The sequence below is a fragment of the Taudactylus pleione genome, unplaced genomic scaffold (assembly GCF_031769625.1).
Source record: "Taudactylus pleione unplaced genomic scaffold, aTauple2 ptg000327l, whole genome shotgun sequence".
Lineage (NCBI taxonomy): Eukaryota > Metazoa > Chordata > Amphibia > Anura > Myobatrachidae > Taudactylus > Taudactylus pleione.
In genome coordinates this window covers 4,935,237-4,953,767 of record NW_028284728.1, presented here as the reverse complement: position 1 = coordinate 4,953,767, position 18,531 = coordinate 4,935,237, and the positions used below count along the sequence as shown (strand labels likewise).

The window sequence follows — 18,531 nt, the reverse complement described above, 5'->3', positions numbered from 1 at the left end:
AGGCGCACAAGCACCTATGCAAAGTCATTAAGCTGATGTGAGCGAACACCAGTGTTGCCAACTCTGAAATGGAAAACAAGCAACCTATAAGCAAAAAACAAGGCCAAAACAATTTTTTTGTCCTCACTCTCTAAATGGCTAACTTCCTTTATTTCCCCTCTTCTCTAACTTAAATATTTTAGTGTATGCACAGCCTTATCTGCCTATATTGCTCCTCTCCCTCTATACCAGCCTCCATATTTTTTGCCTCCTCTCTTTTCATACCTCATTCCCTTGCCAGTCTTCAGATGGGTACACACTTGACAATGTGTGTACCCAGCAATGCGACGCCCGACCATGCAATCGCTACATACTGCATGATGTGGTGTCCAAATGTCCGATATGTTGGGCATCGGCTCCATCCAATATGCCTTCATCGGCATCTGGGTCGTTCCATCGGCCCTACATGCAGGCAGATGAAACGACCCCGATGTACGACCCGCTGGCCGATTTGGACGATATGTCAGCCCAACCCGCAGGATCAGGCGACATATTGTCTAGTGTGTACCCACCTTTCCTTTACCTGACTCTTCTCCGCATTTCTCTCACCCCTCTTCTTTACCTCCTTCATTCCTGTCACCTGTCTAATTCCATTATCCCCTCTTTTTAACAGCCTGTCATTTTAACTCACCCCCATGTAGCTGCCTCATTTCTATCATCTAGTTTACCTCTCCTTCTTGTCTGACCCCTCCAACTTCACCCTGTCCACTGCCCTCTATTCCCCAGACACAACCTTCCCCCCTCCCTCAGTCACTACCAGTGTAAAACACACACACACTTACCTCTAGGGGTGCCTCGGCAATGCACACAAAAAATAAGCCCAAAAACAAGCAACAAGCTACTTCCAGAAATAAGAAGCCCAATTCCGCTTGTTATAAGCGGACTTGGCAACTATGGCGACCACCATACTTTTTGTTTGCAATTTATGTGGACCGTACCAGTTCCCTTTGGAAATCGGACTCCTTGTTTGTGCTCTATGGATTTCACAAAAAGGGATGGCCAGCCAATAAACAAACATTGGCCAGATGGCTTTGTATGACCATCTCAGAGGCTTACACACAAGCAGGACTGCTGGCCTCTGTTACTGCTCATTCTACTCGGTCTGTGGGCGGCTCGCCGTGACACCTCGGCCGTTCAGCTTTGTAAGGCGCTCACGTGGTCTTCCATTCAGACCTTTCTAAGGTTCTATGCATTTGATACCTTTGCCTCTCAGGATGCTTCCTTTGGGCGCCAGATTCTCCTCTCAGCGCAGGAGCGTCCCCACCTTTGAAAGGACTGCTTTGGGACACCCCAAGGTCTCCCTGTGGAGCCTATGGACCCTGAAGAAAATGAGTTATAGTAAGAACTTACCTTTAACTGTTTCTTCGAAGTCCACAGGGCACCCCGCCTGACGCACCTGCCTTCATATGGGCTATAATTCTTGTCACCGGTTTCCCGTCTCCTTCTCTGTTAGACTGCGATTCTTGTGTGTACCAGTCTTCCTTCTCTCTTATCCTCCTCCGGCCTTTGGCTACTTACCAACTGAGGTGGCTCGGGGGCGGGGTATAGGGAGGATGGACCAGTGCATCCTGGGAAGAAAAGCTTTAACTGCGTCGTGCCCGGGATCCAGATCCAACCTACACCCCAAGTTCTCCCTGTGGACCCTTTGGACTTCGAAGAAAGAGAGTTAACAAAGGTATGTTCTTACCATAACTCTCATTTTCTCCAATTGATGCTGCGCTTTACCTCTGAATGAATATAACGTCTGAGGAGAATAATTTAAGTATTGGTGCTTGCAGGGGCCACTTGGAGGACGTGTACGACATTAGCTGGACACAGGACAGCAACTTCATGGTTTCAGCGTCTGTGGATAATTCGGCGATCATTTGGGATACTGTTAAAGGTAGGATGTGACCAAGCATAATCTTTAAACTTGTAGTTCTGCAGCTTTCCAGTAACACACTGGCAGCAATGATTTTGCATGGAGAATGTATGCACTTTGGGCCTGATTTATTAAGTATCGCTATTGCGATCACCGCTCTGTAATCACGCGCAGGTCTGCTGCGAAAATATGCTAATGATTGCATTCGCAATGCCGTCGCACTTCCAGCATATAGATGCCCACTACCGCTATCTCACATCCGTAATACCTTGCAAACCTCCATAAACATCGGTAACATCGGCCCCTCACACAGAATTACAGCAGCCTGATCTTACTTAGAAATTGCTAACTTCCTTGCACTCAGTGAGTACACAAGCTGCGTATGCAATCGCACTGGCTAATTTATGCACGCCCATGCATCGGCGTTCAAACGGACAGACACGCCTACGTTTTGCCGACAACTCCCTTATCCTCACTGCCTGTCAATCACTCTGCGATGGATCTCCGTGATCGCAGTGCGATCGTAGAAGTGCCTTCGTGCACATGCACAACGGTGCTTATGCATGCGCAGTGCGCAACAATCGCCAGTCTGTGTACGCTATAGCGATCCTTAACGAATCAGGCCCTTTGCACGCTTGCATTTTGTTATACAATGCCTCCCTCATTATAACACCAGAAGTGGCGTGCGTTTTATGCTGGCGGTATAAGGAGAAAGCGCTAATAAGCTAAAACTGCTTCCTTGGGTGAAGAAGTGGTCACATAATGATTGGCCCCTGTGTTCTGGGCATTAGCTGTTTTCGTCTCCAGCGTGGGAACATAAATAAAAAAACACAGTACAAAAAAGTCCTAAATCTATAGAGTAGCCCTCATTTTATGCAGCGATTAACAAAACCTATTGATAACTCTGGAATAAATGCAGTCAGCTTCCTATTAACAGCCTGACTGGGGGTCAAACCAAGACTGGTAGTGGGGTGTTTGTATTTGAGGTATTCAGATATTTCAATAGTTTAGTTTGGGTTTTTAACAAGTGGTTTACATGTTGCTGGGTATGCTGTGAGGGTCAAAGGTTGTCATTGAGCTATTGGTTAGGAAGAAGCGATAATTATACAATAGGGAGGTATATATGACTGATTTTGACGCTCCACAAAAGTTAACGAGGACTACACCTTTCACAATTGGGATTTCATCCTGGTCATGAACCCTAGAAACCGTCCTGGTCATGAACGCTACAAACCATGCCCCACAAAGGAACAATTTCTGGGAAGGACCATGAAATATGGGAGCGTACCTGTGTAGCCACCAATCTGCCGTAACCTGGGTTTTGCATTCAGAAACCTCCATGCTCTGCCTGTCCGGAATATAATACCATGTGTAGTAGCTTCGTAGACAGTCTCCTTCATTTTAGTCATACTAGAACATTTCGGTAGTAGTACCCTTATGTCAGCCCAGGCTTCCTCATGTGGGGGTGGTCCTTTATCTTTCCATTCTAGCTCACCGCGGCTCTGGATAGGAATTTTATGCATCAATAAATAGGTTATACAGTTGGGTTACCATAACCCTTATGTGAAGGATCGCTACAGCATTGTAGCTCAAAAGGGGAGAGGGAACTCAGAGCCTGGCGATAAGTAGAGCCAAGGGGGGAATTCAGCTGTTGTGCGCTGGCCGCATTTCTCGTCTAAAGTGCCAGGAGCAACTCGGTTGTTTGTGCCGATGGGCGCCCATTACTTCTGCTCGCACCCTCTTGAGGGAGCGAGCAGAAATCTGCGAAAGGTCAGGCTTTACAGTGCTTATATGTAGCACCCCCAGTACTCTGCGCAATAAATAATGGGTGCACATTAAATACCCCCCCCCAAAAAAAAAAAGTTGATAGACACTTAATCTTCTAAAATGGGAGTATGTTGTGTTTAACTTTGATATTAAAAAAACCCCCCCAAAAAACAGAGAACCAAAAAAACACGCAAAGCTAAAACCATTACCGCCAACCTGAGTGCCAGGCTTTTATTAGAGCAGCATTCGATTTATGCCAATGCCCTCTGAATTGGAAACCTACAAATAACTAGCAGGGATGAAACAAATGCTAAATGGCAAAGCAGGACTGTATTAATCCTTCATATTGATCATATATTCTTGCTCACCATTTTTTTTTTTTCTGTTTTTAGGTCAAAAAATATCTATATTTAATGAGCACAAGAGCTATGTACAAGGGGTGACCTGGGACCCACTCGGACAGTACATAGCAACACTAAGCTGCGACCGGTAAGCTATCTTGCACAGTGTTGTACCTGCTACAGGCCAGATGGGTTGGACTAAACCTGGGTACACACTATACGATATATCCGATCCCGAGGATCGCAGCGACTTATCGGGTACATCGTCTAGTGTGTAGGGATGTCGCTAACGATGCTGCAGTATGGCGCGTCCCTTCCCCTGATGACATTAGCAAACGTGTATGCACTTACCACACGCCGGGTTCCGTACCCTGCAACAACATCGTCTAATGCTTAATTTGCAGGTATTAACTGGTTGAGTAAATTGAATAGAGCAACCTGATTGATTTAGGTCTAGGCTGGTATCTATAGTCTATTACCCTGGTCAGTTAGTCTATTTAGAAAAAATAATTATTCATAAGTTGTAAGAAAACTGAAGCAGTGGAACGCTATAGCTGTTATGTGATGTCACCGCTAATAAGTTCCATGTCATTTTGCTATTGCACTTTGTATCCTCACCCAGAAAATGTACATAACCTTACCACTGTGCTGTAAGAGTAAGGAGTCTTAAAACATTTCAGGATAGGCAATGTTTTGCCATGGCTTTACCCTCTGGTTACCCAGTCATGACTTAAATCTCTGCGGATAGAATCTTCCTACCTCTTCAAAAGCATCACCGTCACCAGCATCCGTTTATGTGCCGCTGTAACACGAGCCGTCACCCATCTGCCTAACATTTGCTGACAACTGAGGTCCTGCAAGCCAAGCTCATAAGTCCTCCAGTATTGAGTTACTGTCAGTGGTTTATAGGAAGGTAACAGGAGAGTTGTAGTTCTCAGGTGGAGGGACCCCACCTTAATTACTGACTTAGAGGTGACCCTACCTGGGCAAAGGAGTACACAAACTCCCAACGATTAAGGTGGACATCCCTTTGTAGGCTGTGCATTCAGTATGTGTGTGACTGCTGTTGTAATACTTGGCTACTCTCCTGTCTCCTTTGTCAGCCTAGGGTAAAGAAACTGTAGGAGATAAAAAGGTGGAACCCTCTAGTTTCTGTTTTTTTCTTATGTCCACTGATCCGGTGTAAATGTCCATTTCTCTAATCTGCTTTCAGTGTTATGAGAGTGTACAGAACTGAAAACAAACGAGTTGCCTTCAATGTCAGCAAGATGGCGTCTAATAACACCGCTGAGGGAGAGGTAAGCGTGGTCTTACCGTGTGGTTCTCTTGTGTGTCTGAAAACCTGATGGATGGCCAGACATCTAGTATTATGTCCCCCTAGCTGTTTAGTGAGGATAAATGTCCTTATTTTCCCTGATCAGTGATTAATACTCAGCATCTCGGATGGTGGTATCGTGGTATCATGGATGTGTGACAGTGACGCAGAGTGCATTGATTTGAAAGGGCCAATCACACGTGATGTAGGGCAGTCGTAGGCATCCTGTAACTCTGATACAAGTGTTAGGGAGTTGTCTCCTCCCACCCCACCCTTTCCCCATGACACTCACACACAGATTGCTTATACGGAGTAGCAAATGGAGATCACAGAAGAGGAATACAGAGGCAGTGCCCACATTGCTTTTATCTGACCAAAGAGAGAGATTGTATCTATGAAGCGGCTGCTACATGCAAACAGTGCAGGCCTAGGAGATTGTGTGTATGTTAGACCTCTAACCATCTCCCCTTCTGAGAACTGACCGTGTTGGCAGGATGAATGTAGCCTAATTATGTTTTTATAGACTCATGATTTTACGGCATTTCCTGCACATTTACTAAGTGTTTAGTTTGAATACCCCTGGTTTAGGGCATCAGTCGTCCCTTACATGAGGAAGGGATAGCAAGGAAGCTAAATGTGTTCTGTTCTTGTTACTCTCTCTCTCTGCTCTCTCTTTGTGGAACCTTTGCTTAGATTTCCTGAAGCTTCTCTTCCAGGTACAGTTGCCCAACATTACATGTTTTCCTGAATGTTCTCTCTGTCGCCCCTCCTTTAACAACACCACCCTCAGTTCTGCCCTCTCCTTCACTCCCCACATTCAGGCCATCCCTCAGCCCTACTGCTTCCACCTCCGTAATCTCTCCAGGATTCGGACTTTCCTCACCACAGATCTAAAACCCTTATGCACCTAATTATCTCCCATATTAACAACAGTATCTTCCTCCTTTCTGGTCTCCCTTCCGCCTCTCCCCTCCCCAATCTGTTCTTAAAGCTGCTGCTCATCTCATCCACCTCTCCCACCCCACAGCATCTGCTTCTCCCCTCTGCATCCTCCTGTCACTGGCTACCTATCCCCCTCACCCTTTATTATCATCATTTGTTTATATGGTGCCACAAGTCTTCCGCAGCTCCTTATAAAGTACATAAACAGGTGGCCAGTGACTTACAGTACAGGACGAGGACAAGTATAATATACATTGCTACATAAGCGACCATAACATCCAGATAAGCAGCAGAGCATAAGCAAACAAGTGTTAGTGGCCCTACTGGGGAGTAAGAAGTAGATTAAAGTAAGGGGAAGCATAACGGTAGAGGGCCCTGCTCGTAAGAGCTTACATTCTAAAGGAAACCTTTACATATACAGCCCTTAATCACTCCTTCCTCTCCAATATCTCCAACCTCTTCTCTGTCCACACTTCCTCCCGCTCTCTCTGCTCTGTTTCAGACTGACTCATCACCATTACTCTTGTCACCCCCGCCTTGCCCCTATGTCCGCATCCAAGAACGTTCTCCCTCACCAAGTCCCACTTTCTTCCACTATTTAAAGTTTTACAACATTCCCAAAAGACTCATCATTCACTACAGCCTACGAGCCCTCCTCTATCTCATGTCCCTCCTGTAAACTTGTCTCCTTCCCAGTTCTCCCTCAAGCTGTTTACTACCCCCCCTCCTGTAGAATGCAAGCTCTCAGACAGGAACTTCTCTCTATTTCCTTCTGTATGCTCAGTCCTTACTACCATTGCTCCTAGTCATTTGCCACCTTCCCTTCAGTGACGATGGGTGCAGGATCATTGAGCTGTTGTGCCTTCTCCTTGTCACTGCCTGCTGACTGCAGCTACAGCGCGTTCCCCACAACCCTTCCCCCCTGTACTTGTCACTCCCTGTCTGTGCTTTTATTGCAGTATTTTATGCTTTGTACTGCTCACTGTTGTGTACTTTATTTATGCTGTGTACTTTTTTATGTTAACCCTGGTATGCTGCTGAATAAACCTTGTGGCCCAATAAATAAAATATATGATAATGGATAGATGAATCGTAACTACAAGTGGTTAGAACAGAACTGAAATGTCCTTCAGACGGAACTAATGTTTTTGATTAACTTTTAAATCTTTGCTGTTATTGGCATCCGGATAGAGGCCATGTCTGTGTGTGGTGACCACGCTCCTCGGCAGGTCACACTGCCGTTATTAGCTCCTACATCTCAGGTGTTTGTGTTTTCCACTCTTTAACATAGACTAAAACCTACCGGATGTATCATGATGACAGTATGAAGTCTTTCTTCCGGAGGCTCACCTTCACACCGGATGGCTCTCTCCTCCTCACCCCAGGTTTGTTATAATGTATATGTAGCACCAGCATAACTGGGCAGGCATAGGCAGATTAGTAAAACAGAAGTAGCCCCAAGTGTGAAGGGGCTCTGCTCTCATGTCTACAATACTGGGAAATAGGGATTTCATACCACATACTACATCTTTGGGCATCCGTATAGTATGATCAGGTCGCACTGTAATCTGTGAGTAGGTTGTTTAAGCATAGAACAAGCATGGATTGACATGAACTGTGTGTATCTGGGTGATGATCGAGCAGGGTGACCTAGTGAGGTTAAGGAGGCAGTTTGGAAATTTGAATAAATTAGTTTTCGGCGAATGTTTGGAGGAAATTGGAAAAAAATCTTGTATACCCAATGCATCCACCAGCCACCTAACGCACCCCCCTAAACTGACTTGCAGGATCTTCCCAGCTATTTTCCTGCCTGTTTTTTTTTTTTGTGGGAATATGAGGATCTTGTGACCTGTACATTTTATACACCGCAGGACATTTCCTAATTCTTGTCTGTTCTGAAAATTTTATAAATGTCTCTCATTGAGGAGAATCCATTAATTCATGGCAACTGTGACTCTTAGAACCCATCATCTTCTGTCATGGGCCCAATGTGCAATTAAAGAATCAAAATGAGAAGCTCTTCTGTAGTTACTATGGGTAACGATACATCTTAAGTCTGCAGACATGCTTCCGGTATCAGTGCCCAGGTTATGTCTGAGCGGTAACTTTTAGTTAATTGTTCTCCATCAAAGGAAGGTACGTTTTTGTTATTAAATAAAATATTATGCCAATTGTTTTTAGGTTTTGTAGTTTTCAGTGGCTTTTTAAAATTGAGAAGCTTTGTTAACCTGTTATTTGTTACCCCCCTCCCTCAAAATTTATTTCCCATGTCTCTTTATAGTGGGTGCCATTAATTCTTATATTTTTCATATTGGATTTTGATGTTTGTATACAGAAAACTGCCGTCATTACTGTTACGGAGTTTTCCTGACGTTACAGATGGCACAAGTTCAGAAACTGCTCGTCATTCTCTATAGATACGTCTATATAGGAAATCCTTACAATGTGCTCTGATAAAAGTGCTTTTAGTACTGGAGCTGAGAAACGGGACTGTAAGGGGGCATGCAGTGTAATGATAGGTGCACACACCTCTCAGGCCATATTGGGCAGGTCACCTGTTACTGCAGTGTGTAGGGCCCCAAAATGAGTCCAGTAGTATCCAGATCAAAATAATGGGAATCATTTTTGGACGTGTTGCACAGATGATGATTCTCCCCCCTGTGTACAGTCATTTTCCAACCACAGAAGCATTGATCACAGCCACTTGGCCTCAGTGTCAAATAGCAGGTGTGTGTGTGTGTGTGTGTCTCAAAGTTGGACAGCAATCCTATTACTTGGGCAGAATGGAAGGATTGACCTGTTGTGTGGTCCCCTTCCTACATTGATACCCCTCCAATTTTGTAATTATCTAATCTTTCCCTGTTGGCATTAACCAGCCAATAGTCATTTGGTTCTTTCTGGGTGTCCCTCGCTGGCATCAGTCCATTGCCTGTTACTCAGAGTTTCTTGGTGGCCCTAGTAAGAGTGCTAATGTGACCCTGTTTTTCAGCTGGCTGTGTTGAGATCGGAGAGTCTCTCGTCAACACAACATACGTATTCTCCAGGAAGAACCTGAAGAGGTAAGTACACTGGTTACATTGTGTCGCTGACACTGCCCATACAGAGCTGCACTCAGAGTATTAAGGATTGGAACATGATTCTTCAAGCACCAGTAATTGCAGTATTTTAGTGTTTTCCTTAAATGGGCTGTGAAACATGGATAGCCAAGTCACGGAGCGCTGCAGTCCAGTCTTCTCTACAGTATGTATTGTCCATCATCCTGCGGGGAACACTTGTCTATAAATGGAAGCTGCTATATTGTTTGCCTGAAGAGGGGACTAAACCTAGTTCCAGTATCTTGGTTGTAGCCACTCATAAGTGACGTCTGTGTTCCTGTCGCCGTATGCAGTGATAACATTGTATTGTGCTGTTCTTTTTTTTTTTTATTATTATTGCCAAATTGACCTTGTTCTCTCTAGGCCCATTGCTCACCTGCCATGCCCAGAGAAGGCCACGCTGGCCGTACGGTGCTGTCCTATTTATTTTGAATTGAGACCTGCAGAGAACGGTAAAGTGTAGTAATTGTAGTAACACATTCGTCTTGAGGGCTTAACAGGAGCTCCATGTCTGACCTGTGAGCACTAAGGGGGAGATGTATCAAGCCTTCTAAATTATGGAGAAGTTGTCATAGCAACCAGTCAGCTTCTTGCTAGCAATTATCCAGTACATTCTATAGAATGCTCAATTTGATTGGTTCCTATGGGCAACTTCTCCACTGTTTAGAAGGTTGGGTGCATTTCCCCCCCAAATATTCTCTTTGCAGTTAATATAAATTATACACTTTTTTTTTTTTACTCACTGAAATTTGATGGGTCTTCAAACTTGGGAGGGGGTGCACAGTTCTGTATGGCCTGAAGTGAACGTTCCTGTCTTATGGGCTACTGATTAGGTCTGCCAGGGTGTACCAGTTTGATTTGAGCACAATAAATCTAGTTTGCTGCGATTATCTGACTGAATAGTACATACTGCGGCCAGTGGCGTAAAGAGTGATCTAGAACAGAGTTATGAGGTCTCGTATGGGCAAATCGCAACTATACAGGAGAATACATTGTAGTTATAAAGAAGTGTGGGACGACTGGTGACAAATCCCCTGTGAGACACACCTGCCTGTTCCCTTCGTTGTATGATCTTGCACATCTCGGCACATACTCGTCTTTGGTCATGTATCACTTTCTAAAGTAAGTTTTTTTTGTTTTTTAATATTATTTAGTTATGTTGGATCCTTTCACCACTTTATTCCGTAGGTCTTTTCTAATTTTGTATCCCTACAAAAAAAATGGTCTCCATGTTGAGAAAAAAAAAAATAGCCAAGGAGTTGGTGCCCTGATCCAGTTACTGTAGGTGGCCCTGATTAGCGGATAATCCAGCAAGACTAAAAATATGGTCCGGTTCCTCCACACGCGGTGCAGGAAGCTACAAAAACGCCTGTATTTTTTATTTTTTTTTTATTTTTCAAATGTCCTGATCTGTTGCCATAAAAAGAATCAGCAGCTTTATCTCTCTCTCCTCTTTTACAGGTAAGGAGGAGTCGCCCCGGCAGGGCCTCATCGCTAAACCCTATCGCATGGTATTCGCCGTGGCCTCGGAAGACGCGGTGCTCTTCTATGACACACAGCAGCTTTTTCCCTTCGGCTACGTTTCCCATGTGCATTATCACACACTGAGCGACCTGTCGTGGTAGGTCGCTGGCTTGCAAATTGGATTATGCTGATAGTGGGTTCCTACTGCCTATGATATTAAGACAAAAAAAGAACAGAGAGAGATACTTTTAAAGGTGTACTCCAGCTAAAATATATATAGCTCTCCCCTGTGTGCGCTATCGGTTGGCGACTGTCACATCATAAATGCTCGCTTATACTGCCCCCCTGTGTAATTAGAGGTGGTCTCTGCTGGCTCTAGCACAGGACAGCTAGGTGGGAGCCAACAAGGTAACATCCCTAATCTTCGCTTTCGTTCACTTCTTACCCCCTCCCCTCTAAACTTGCATTAGGTCATTCAAAACACTTTCAGAGTTGGAGGGGGTCAGGTTGGTTGTGATGCAGCATTTCATGTAGGTATTGCACATAGCCATAGTAGTGCTTTTATATACAGGCTGTGCATTTAAAAAATAAAAAGCAGTATTGTTTATAGGCAGCGGTTTTTTTGGGGAATGAAAAGGTGCCGGGTCGCAGGAAAAAAAAAAAAAACAACAAGTTTTAAAGCTGCTCCCGCACTGAGGATAAGACGCCTGTTGTATCCATTTCTGAAATGATTCCACTGTTTTTGTTTCTGGACTTGGTTGTAAGAATTCAAAATAACACTTAAAATAAAGGTATCACTACTGTGCACCAGTACAGCCAGACAACCAGGAAAACAAAGCACTGGTTAATAGGGCCAAGTATAGCAATATCAAGAGGAAAGAGGCGGTCTGACTCTCAGAAACACAGGTATTGGTATATTAAGTATTTGAAAGCAAACTTAATTTTGTGTAACAATTTCCCTGCAAAAATAACCTATGTGAGAGGGGAGAAACGCGTCAAGGGATGTGATTAGGCTGAAGTGTTTCAGTCCTTTATTGTCCTACTGCCCAGATGGACTTTGCCTAGCCGTGGACACAAGCAGTATTTTTCCTCGTTCATATAGAGGAGATTCACTTGTCATTCACCTCACGTGTAGTCCGGGTGTAAGGAAATGGAGCTGGGCACTGTTTGGTGCAAGCCTGTATTGCCTCGTGGACTCCTGTGAGACACAGCCGGGAGTTGCAGTTCTGATTGTAGATCTCTGAGGAACTTAGCCGTAGCTGCAGTAGACAAGTCATGGTACAAACAACCATATCATCTGTATACTTGCACAGCGCTACGCGCTCATTGCCTACCCGGTGGACTGGTGAATATTAACTTTTATTCAGATTGCCACACGATGTGATTACTCCTCCAGTGTTTTGGGGATAATATGAACACTCATAGTTCATACATTTGTTATTCACCTGGATCTATTCCATTTAATCGCTACTTAATCTATAGTGAGCTCACTGGGCTTTTGAAGTAGGATATACATTTTGATACATAGGTTTTTTTTCTATTGAATGTTACTTAGTATATTTCATTGTTTTTATAGAACTGCAGTTCAGTCTAATATATTGTTTAATAAATTATTTTTAACATACAGCTTTTGTGAATTTTTAGTGTTAATTCATTTATGTGCAGCAGTGTATGGTCTGGGCCGCCGCCCGCTGCGTCATTGTACAACATTTATCTATGAAGCATGATTAAGTTTCACATCTTATTGTTGTTGTGCGCTTGTACTTTGAAACGTAATTATATAGGTAGGTTGAAGTGGAGTAATGATGAGGTTGTCACATTATAATGCTTTCTCGATGCCTACTCTGCAAATGTTCCTCCTTTTTGAGAGACTTTTAGGATCAACGCGTTTCACATTAATCATGATTGTTTGTTTTGTCCCATGCTCAATAGGTCCAATGATGGAACCTTCCTAGCAATCTCCTCCACTGATGGATACTGCTCATTTGTGACTTTTGATGAAGGTGAACTTGGAGTTCCACTTGAAGAGAAACCTGTGTTAGTGTTAAATACTCCCTCTACCACTGAGAAGAAGCTGAAAAGGTTTCAGGGCAGAAGAGTGTCTTCACCAGTCTTACGGGCGGGAGAGGCGGTTCCTACCTGTCGACCCCATGAACAACACAACCCTTCCACTCCTGTCCAGAGCAAGCCTACAGCAGGCACTCCCCACAGGGATCAACAGTTACGGTCCAACCCTTCCACCCCTGTCCAGGGCAAACCTACAGCGGCCACTGCCCACAGGGACTTACCATCAACACCAGTGGGAATAAACATTATCCCTGCGACACCCACCTCTGATGACAAGAAGAATGGACAAAAGGGTAAAGGGGGACAGCCTAGGAGAATTATGTTGAACACTCTGGAAACCTGGAGCAAGCCCAGTACACCCAGCCCAAGGTGAGATGGTGGGGGGGGTTTCTCTCCAGTGTATGTATCTAAAGGGCTAGGAGTCAGGCAGGGAGTTCTCTCCCACTTGGTGTACTTATGTGTGTCTAGGGAGGGGCAATTATTCCTGTTCTCTCGCCTGTATGTGTACCTAGTGCCAGTGATGTGAAGAGGCTCAGTAATCTGCTCCGTAAATAGTAAGATGCTGCATTATGCAGATGAAACGCATCGGCAGCGTCAAAGGATTGGCGACCATCGATAGGCTGAGAGTCAGCTTTACTGACCAGAGGTTCCGGTTCGACTGGAGAATCTGCCTGCAGATGTATGGGCCCTTAAAAGAGAAATTGCTGTGACACGCCCTATTATCACTTCAGTGGTTAAAACTCTTAGCAGCATTTAAGGCATGGGCGCCTCTAAGCTGGGAGAGTGCCGGTGCTCCTGGGACACCACCTGAAGATGCATAATTTGTGTGCTCCCCATACAGTATTATCAGGCTTTAATATTCAGTTTCTATACATGAGATAGCATAAGCACTAGTACTCTGTGTAAGGTAATACAAATTGTGAAGACTTCTCATATAATTGGAATTTTGTGTCAATTGTCGGGTAATGTGTTTTCCATAACGCTTTGCAGTCTCGTATAAAAGAGCTGCCACTTTTCCAAGTAGGAATCCTCAATGAAGACCCTGAGTTTACCTGCTGCTCATACAGACTTTGCAAAGCTCCTGGGACATTGGAATTTGGACTTTTTTAGGTGTTTAACAGCTCTCAGTGGTATTGCTGTGTTTTGGTTAACTAAAAATGAGCCTGTTCTCTGACCTCTACCTCCCTTTCTAATTCATGCAGGAGAATCAGTTTAATCCCTGTGAAGACAAATTCGCCGAACACTGAGCAGAATACGCCGATATCCCCACCACCCAGTCGAGTGGAACCTAGTAGCAATGGTGAGTGACTGGACCCTTCCACGTTTCATGCTTATCAATATATTTTGCCTCTATAGCCACCTTCCACATCACACACCCTAAAAGGGGAAGCATTCGGGAAGCCGACAGACGCAATCCTGACCGCCGGCTTCCCGACTGTCTAATCCCGGCAAGGTACAAATGACAGGCGTCAAAATCCCGACGCCTGTCATTTTACCTACGCCGGGAGACCAGCATCCTGATCGAAGGTAATCCGGGCGGTGACAGCCGCGGGGGGGTTAGGTTTAGGGCTCCTGGGGGGACTTAGGGTTAGGTTTAGGCTATGGAAAGGGGGTTTAGGGGGGAGGTTAGGGTTAGGCACCCCCCGGGAGACTTAGGTTTAGGCAGCGGGGAAGGGGGGTTAGGTTTAGGCACTGGGGAGGGAGGTTAGGCATCACTAAGGGAGGCTTGGGGGGGGGTGGGGGAGATTAGGGTTACTTACCTTTAGCAGCTGTCTGGATCTTCACCCCTCCCGGGCATGCGCTGTAATACATACCGATCCCCCTGAAAGGGCTATTGTGCACTACATCCTTCTCTAGACTTGGTAGTTTGAGGCTCAATGTGCCTTTGACCCAAGTACATATTTTTGTATTGCGTGATGTCCCTTCTCTCTACTACAGTCCATTTTTTATTTGTTTACAGCAGGGGTCTTCAAACTTGGCCCTCCAGATGCTGTGGAACTACACATCCCAGCATGCACTGCACATAGTTTTAGCATGCTGTTATATCAAAAAGGTGGCAGTGCATGCTGGGATGTGTAGTTCCACAGCAGCTGGAGGGCCAAGTTTGAAGACCCCTGGTTTACAGCGTCCCTTTTTTCTTCTTCCTCCACTAGGGGGGCACAGGTGTTTTGTGGACTGATCCAATATTAATGAGCCTGCATCCTATCCATTTGCTAGGACGTGCTGACATCACTGAGGAACAGTGTTTGTACCTCTGATGTCACAGATTCCTAGCTGGCCAGGTTTTTGATTATTACTCAAGTCCACAATATGCCTCCATGCTGCCTAATTATCACGTCCACTTTAAATCCCGATACATCCATTTGCTCCTTGTTTATAGACATACCGTAAAGCTTCTGGCCACTGCATGTACATAGACATATCGCTTCTTTATGTGCTTCATCAGACTTCCACTTTGCTTTTCAGAAAATTCACCAGTTCAAGACCCCAACTGTAGACCCCCGGAATCAAAACGTCTAAAAACAGAGCAGCTCCCGATGGCTTTAGATGAAAGTCCAAGCTGCAGCGCAGATGCCGCAACTATGTAAGGTCATACCTGATTGGACTGTGTACTGTTTTCACATTGGATATTTCTCATTTATAGTGCACGATGGCCGCCCTGCGTCCTACGCGGCACATTTAGTGCTGCACACAGAGGATGCTGCCTCTTTCCTTCACTGTGATGCTCTTTGCCTCGTGGGTGTTTGCAGTGGCCCTTTTTGAAGACAGCAATACAGATGCCTTAACTACACATCTCTGAAGATGAATTTCCCGCTCTTCATTGTATCTCCTAAACCCCGCTGTATGTCCGTATGCCTTTGGCTGGCATTGTACAGTGACTTTTGTTACTATTCTTCTGTAGATCTGTGATCCTCAGTTTGTGAGTGCAATATCGCCGGGGGTCTGATTTGAACTTTTGCATATAATGTATAATGGAGGGCCAGCTTTGCCTGCTCTGGGTTTTGACTAAATAGCGCTGTAAACAAAACAAAAAAAATGACAACGGTAATGTTAGTTGGACTGGTCTGTATTTCATTTTTGTGCTTTAAATGTTAACTTTACTACACAAATCTAAAGCAAACCAAACAAAGAAGACCCTTGGTTCAAAACGCATGACAACGTGATAGGAATTGGGTTCCCCGATCTTCTCCTTCCCCTTATGCCAACATGTTAATAGTCCGTCCTGTCCCTGACCCAGGAGTCAGGTTCTGAATAAGAAGTTTATCCATGGTAACTGTTATGAGATGGTACAGTTGTTTTATCGTTCACCCTCTGTGGAAATACTCACAGCTGCCTGTAGAATATTCCTTTGCCGTGTTCACCCATGTGTTATGGTCTAACGTTACCAGAACTCTGTCATGTAGGATGCGGTAATCGCCACTTGTGTAATTCCTGTTTTGTGCTTTTGAAGTTGTTGGTTTTGTTTTTAATGCATGTTAAAAGTACAGATGAACAGTTTGGTTTCACTAATGTTATGTTCGGAACTCAAAAACAACATCTTATTGGCTATCCGGCTCTCACGAGTTTAGGATAGCCACTAAGATAAATCCGAACTTGCGCTGATTCAGCGAAGAGAACAGAGACGAAGCCGACCGCTCATCTCTATTTAAAAGTAACGTTAACTTCAGTGTTGAATGATTTGTGACTGAGACTTGTATTGTAAATGTTTCTATTTCACTAGTGATTTGGTGCCTGTTTTGTTACTTGTAAAAAACCAAAAATTGTTTTGCATTGTTTGTGGTTGTCACTTTATTTGTGGGATGACTATCTAGTAAAAGTGCATGACACGTGAATGTCCTTAGGCCATCTTTTTTTGGATAGACTGGTTCCTCAAATCTCATCGGCCACCAGCTTAGAAATCACATTCTCCACGCACTGTGCTACCTGGACAGCAGTAGAACTTGGGTTCTCCTATCAGATTCTTCCCTGTGCTGTTTGCTCTGAACACTCAGGTTCTAACTGCAGCATCATTGCTGACCCAGCCATTGGCCGCGGGAGAGCTCTCCAGCCACCTAGGCCAATAGCTAACAGGTTTCCTCACCTTTTGACAGCCTTTAGGCAAACTATCTATACGGAGAGTCCAGAGGCCATATGGGGATTTTAGTTAAATAAAAGGCGTACACGTAGAGATGTTCTAAAGAAGCCACAACCTGTGCCCCGAGGGCCACATACACGCACTTATTATATGCGGCCCTCTGGTGGGAGCCCCAGACAGAACCACCACCCTGGTGCTGTTTGTTTATCTCTTCCTCATAAATAATCATCTGGCACTGGGGAATGTCTCTGCAGTGACATGCCCCTGACAGGTAGCCTGCTGGCCAATCAAATTAGCTGCTGGGCACCTGTCTTGGCAGAGAAGTGACCACAGATCATTGTAATAATTATATTGCGAGCGGACTACTAATCACTTCCTCTCTCACTGCTCTAGTTCTCCAACAGACAGACTGAGCCACAGGTTCTATCCCAGGAAGGTTTTTTTTTTGTTCTTTTTTAATGGCACTTCTCAATTTATTATGATTAAAGTCATGATACATTGCATTATGGAGCAAGCCCTAACGTTCAGGCAATTTAGCAATGATTTTAATTTAAAATGAAAATCCAGGTCTGGTTTCTGTTGCATTTTATACAAATTAGTATAATTTATTATCATTCCCATAGTCAGAGCTAGTAAGAGATAAAAAAAAATAAAAATAAAACAGCGCTTTGACTGATCCTGACAACATACAAACTTCAATTGATCAAATCACAGTAGATAATGGTAAAAAAAAAAAAAAAAAAAAAGGATGGAATATAGAAAATTATTTAATAAATGACTACAAAAAAACCCCCACAATTTCAGCATATATAAGACACCATATTGGTACATGAAATGACACATACAATGAGGGCAGTCTTAGTGCACAACCCAACATTTATTCATGTTCTAATATTTTTTAGAACGCTAAAATCAGGTACACAACAGTGCATAGAGCCAGTCCTCAAAATACGTCCTCCCTAGCCAGAGTTCCTGGCAATGAGCAGTATAATATTGGGTTGGAAATAATGTCCAGCAAAGATAAGTATAGTCACCAAATCTGTGAATGTTTGTGTGTTGGGAATAACAGCGCCCATCGTGGTTTGATCCCCTTTATTGCATGGTCCAAAATCTGAATAGTCCAATGGAGGTGTGAGGTAGGTAATCCGAAGAGGAGGAGATGATGGTGGCGGTAGGTAAGTGCACAGCAAGTTGACTGATGCGTTTCGCTGTGTGAAGCCCACAGCTTTATCAAAGGTGGTTTGGACCTGGCCAGAAGTCCTGTTAAAATAGCTGCTAATTAGCAGCTGTCAATAATTACATTCCATCCACACAAACCATAAGAAGAACGACCCACAATTTCATAGGAGGCAAAACTATTGTTAGCTGGGCACATTATAATAATTTTAATTTATTTTCTAATAACTTATTTCTAATTTGAAACGCATGTATTTCACAGCCAGACTGGAGCTTTAAAGCAAACCTTTGCATGCAAAGCACATAGAACAACATTTATTTACATGTCTTAAGTGACAAAAATCTTCCTAAATATAGTGTCGCAAGGTGCGAAATTCTCCAAGAACCTC

General features: G+C 44.2%; 1 protein-coding gene across 1 annotated transcript in view; it reads left to right on the top strand.

Annotated features, from left to right (window-relative positions):
- The window catches only part of CHAF1B (chromatin assembly factor 1 subunit B), a 40,127-nt gene extending 23,064 nt beyond the window's left edge, over positions 1-17,063 (top strand). Inside the window, exons 5-14 of the mRNA XM_088443128.1 lie at positions 1,818-1,921; positions 4,060-4,156; positions 5,222-5,306; positions 7,557-7,650; positions 9,255-9,324; positions 9,724-9,812; positions 10,822-10,981; positions 12,757-13,260; positions 14,094-14,191; positions 15,358-17,063. Coding sequence (XP_088299254.1) covers positions 1,818-1,921; positions 4,060-4,156; positions 5,222-5,306; positions 7,557-7,650; positions 9,255-9,324; positions 9,724-9,812; positions 10,822-10,981; positions 12,757-13,260; positions 14,094-14,191; positions 15,358-15,479 — 1,423 coding nt within the window. The 3' untranslated portion in view covers positions 15,480-17,063. The remainder of the gene's footprint in view (positions 1-1,817; positions 1,922-4,059; positions 4,157-5,221; positions 5,307-7,556; positions 7,651-9,254; positions 9,325-9,723; positions 9,813-10,821; positions 10,982-12,756; positions 13,261-14,093; positions 14,192-15,357) is intronic.
- The last annotated feature ends 1,468 nt before the right edge of the window (positions 17,064-18,531 follow it).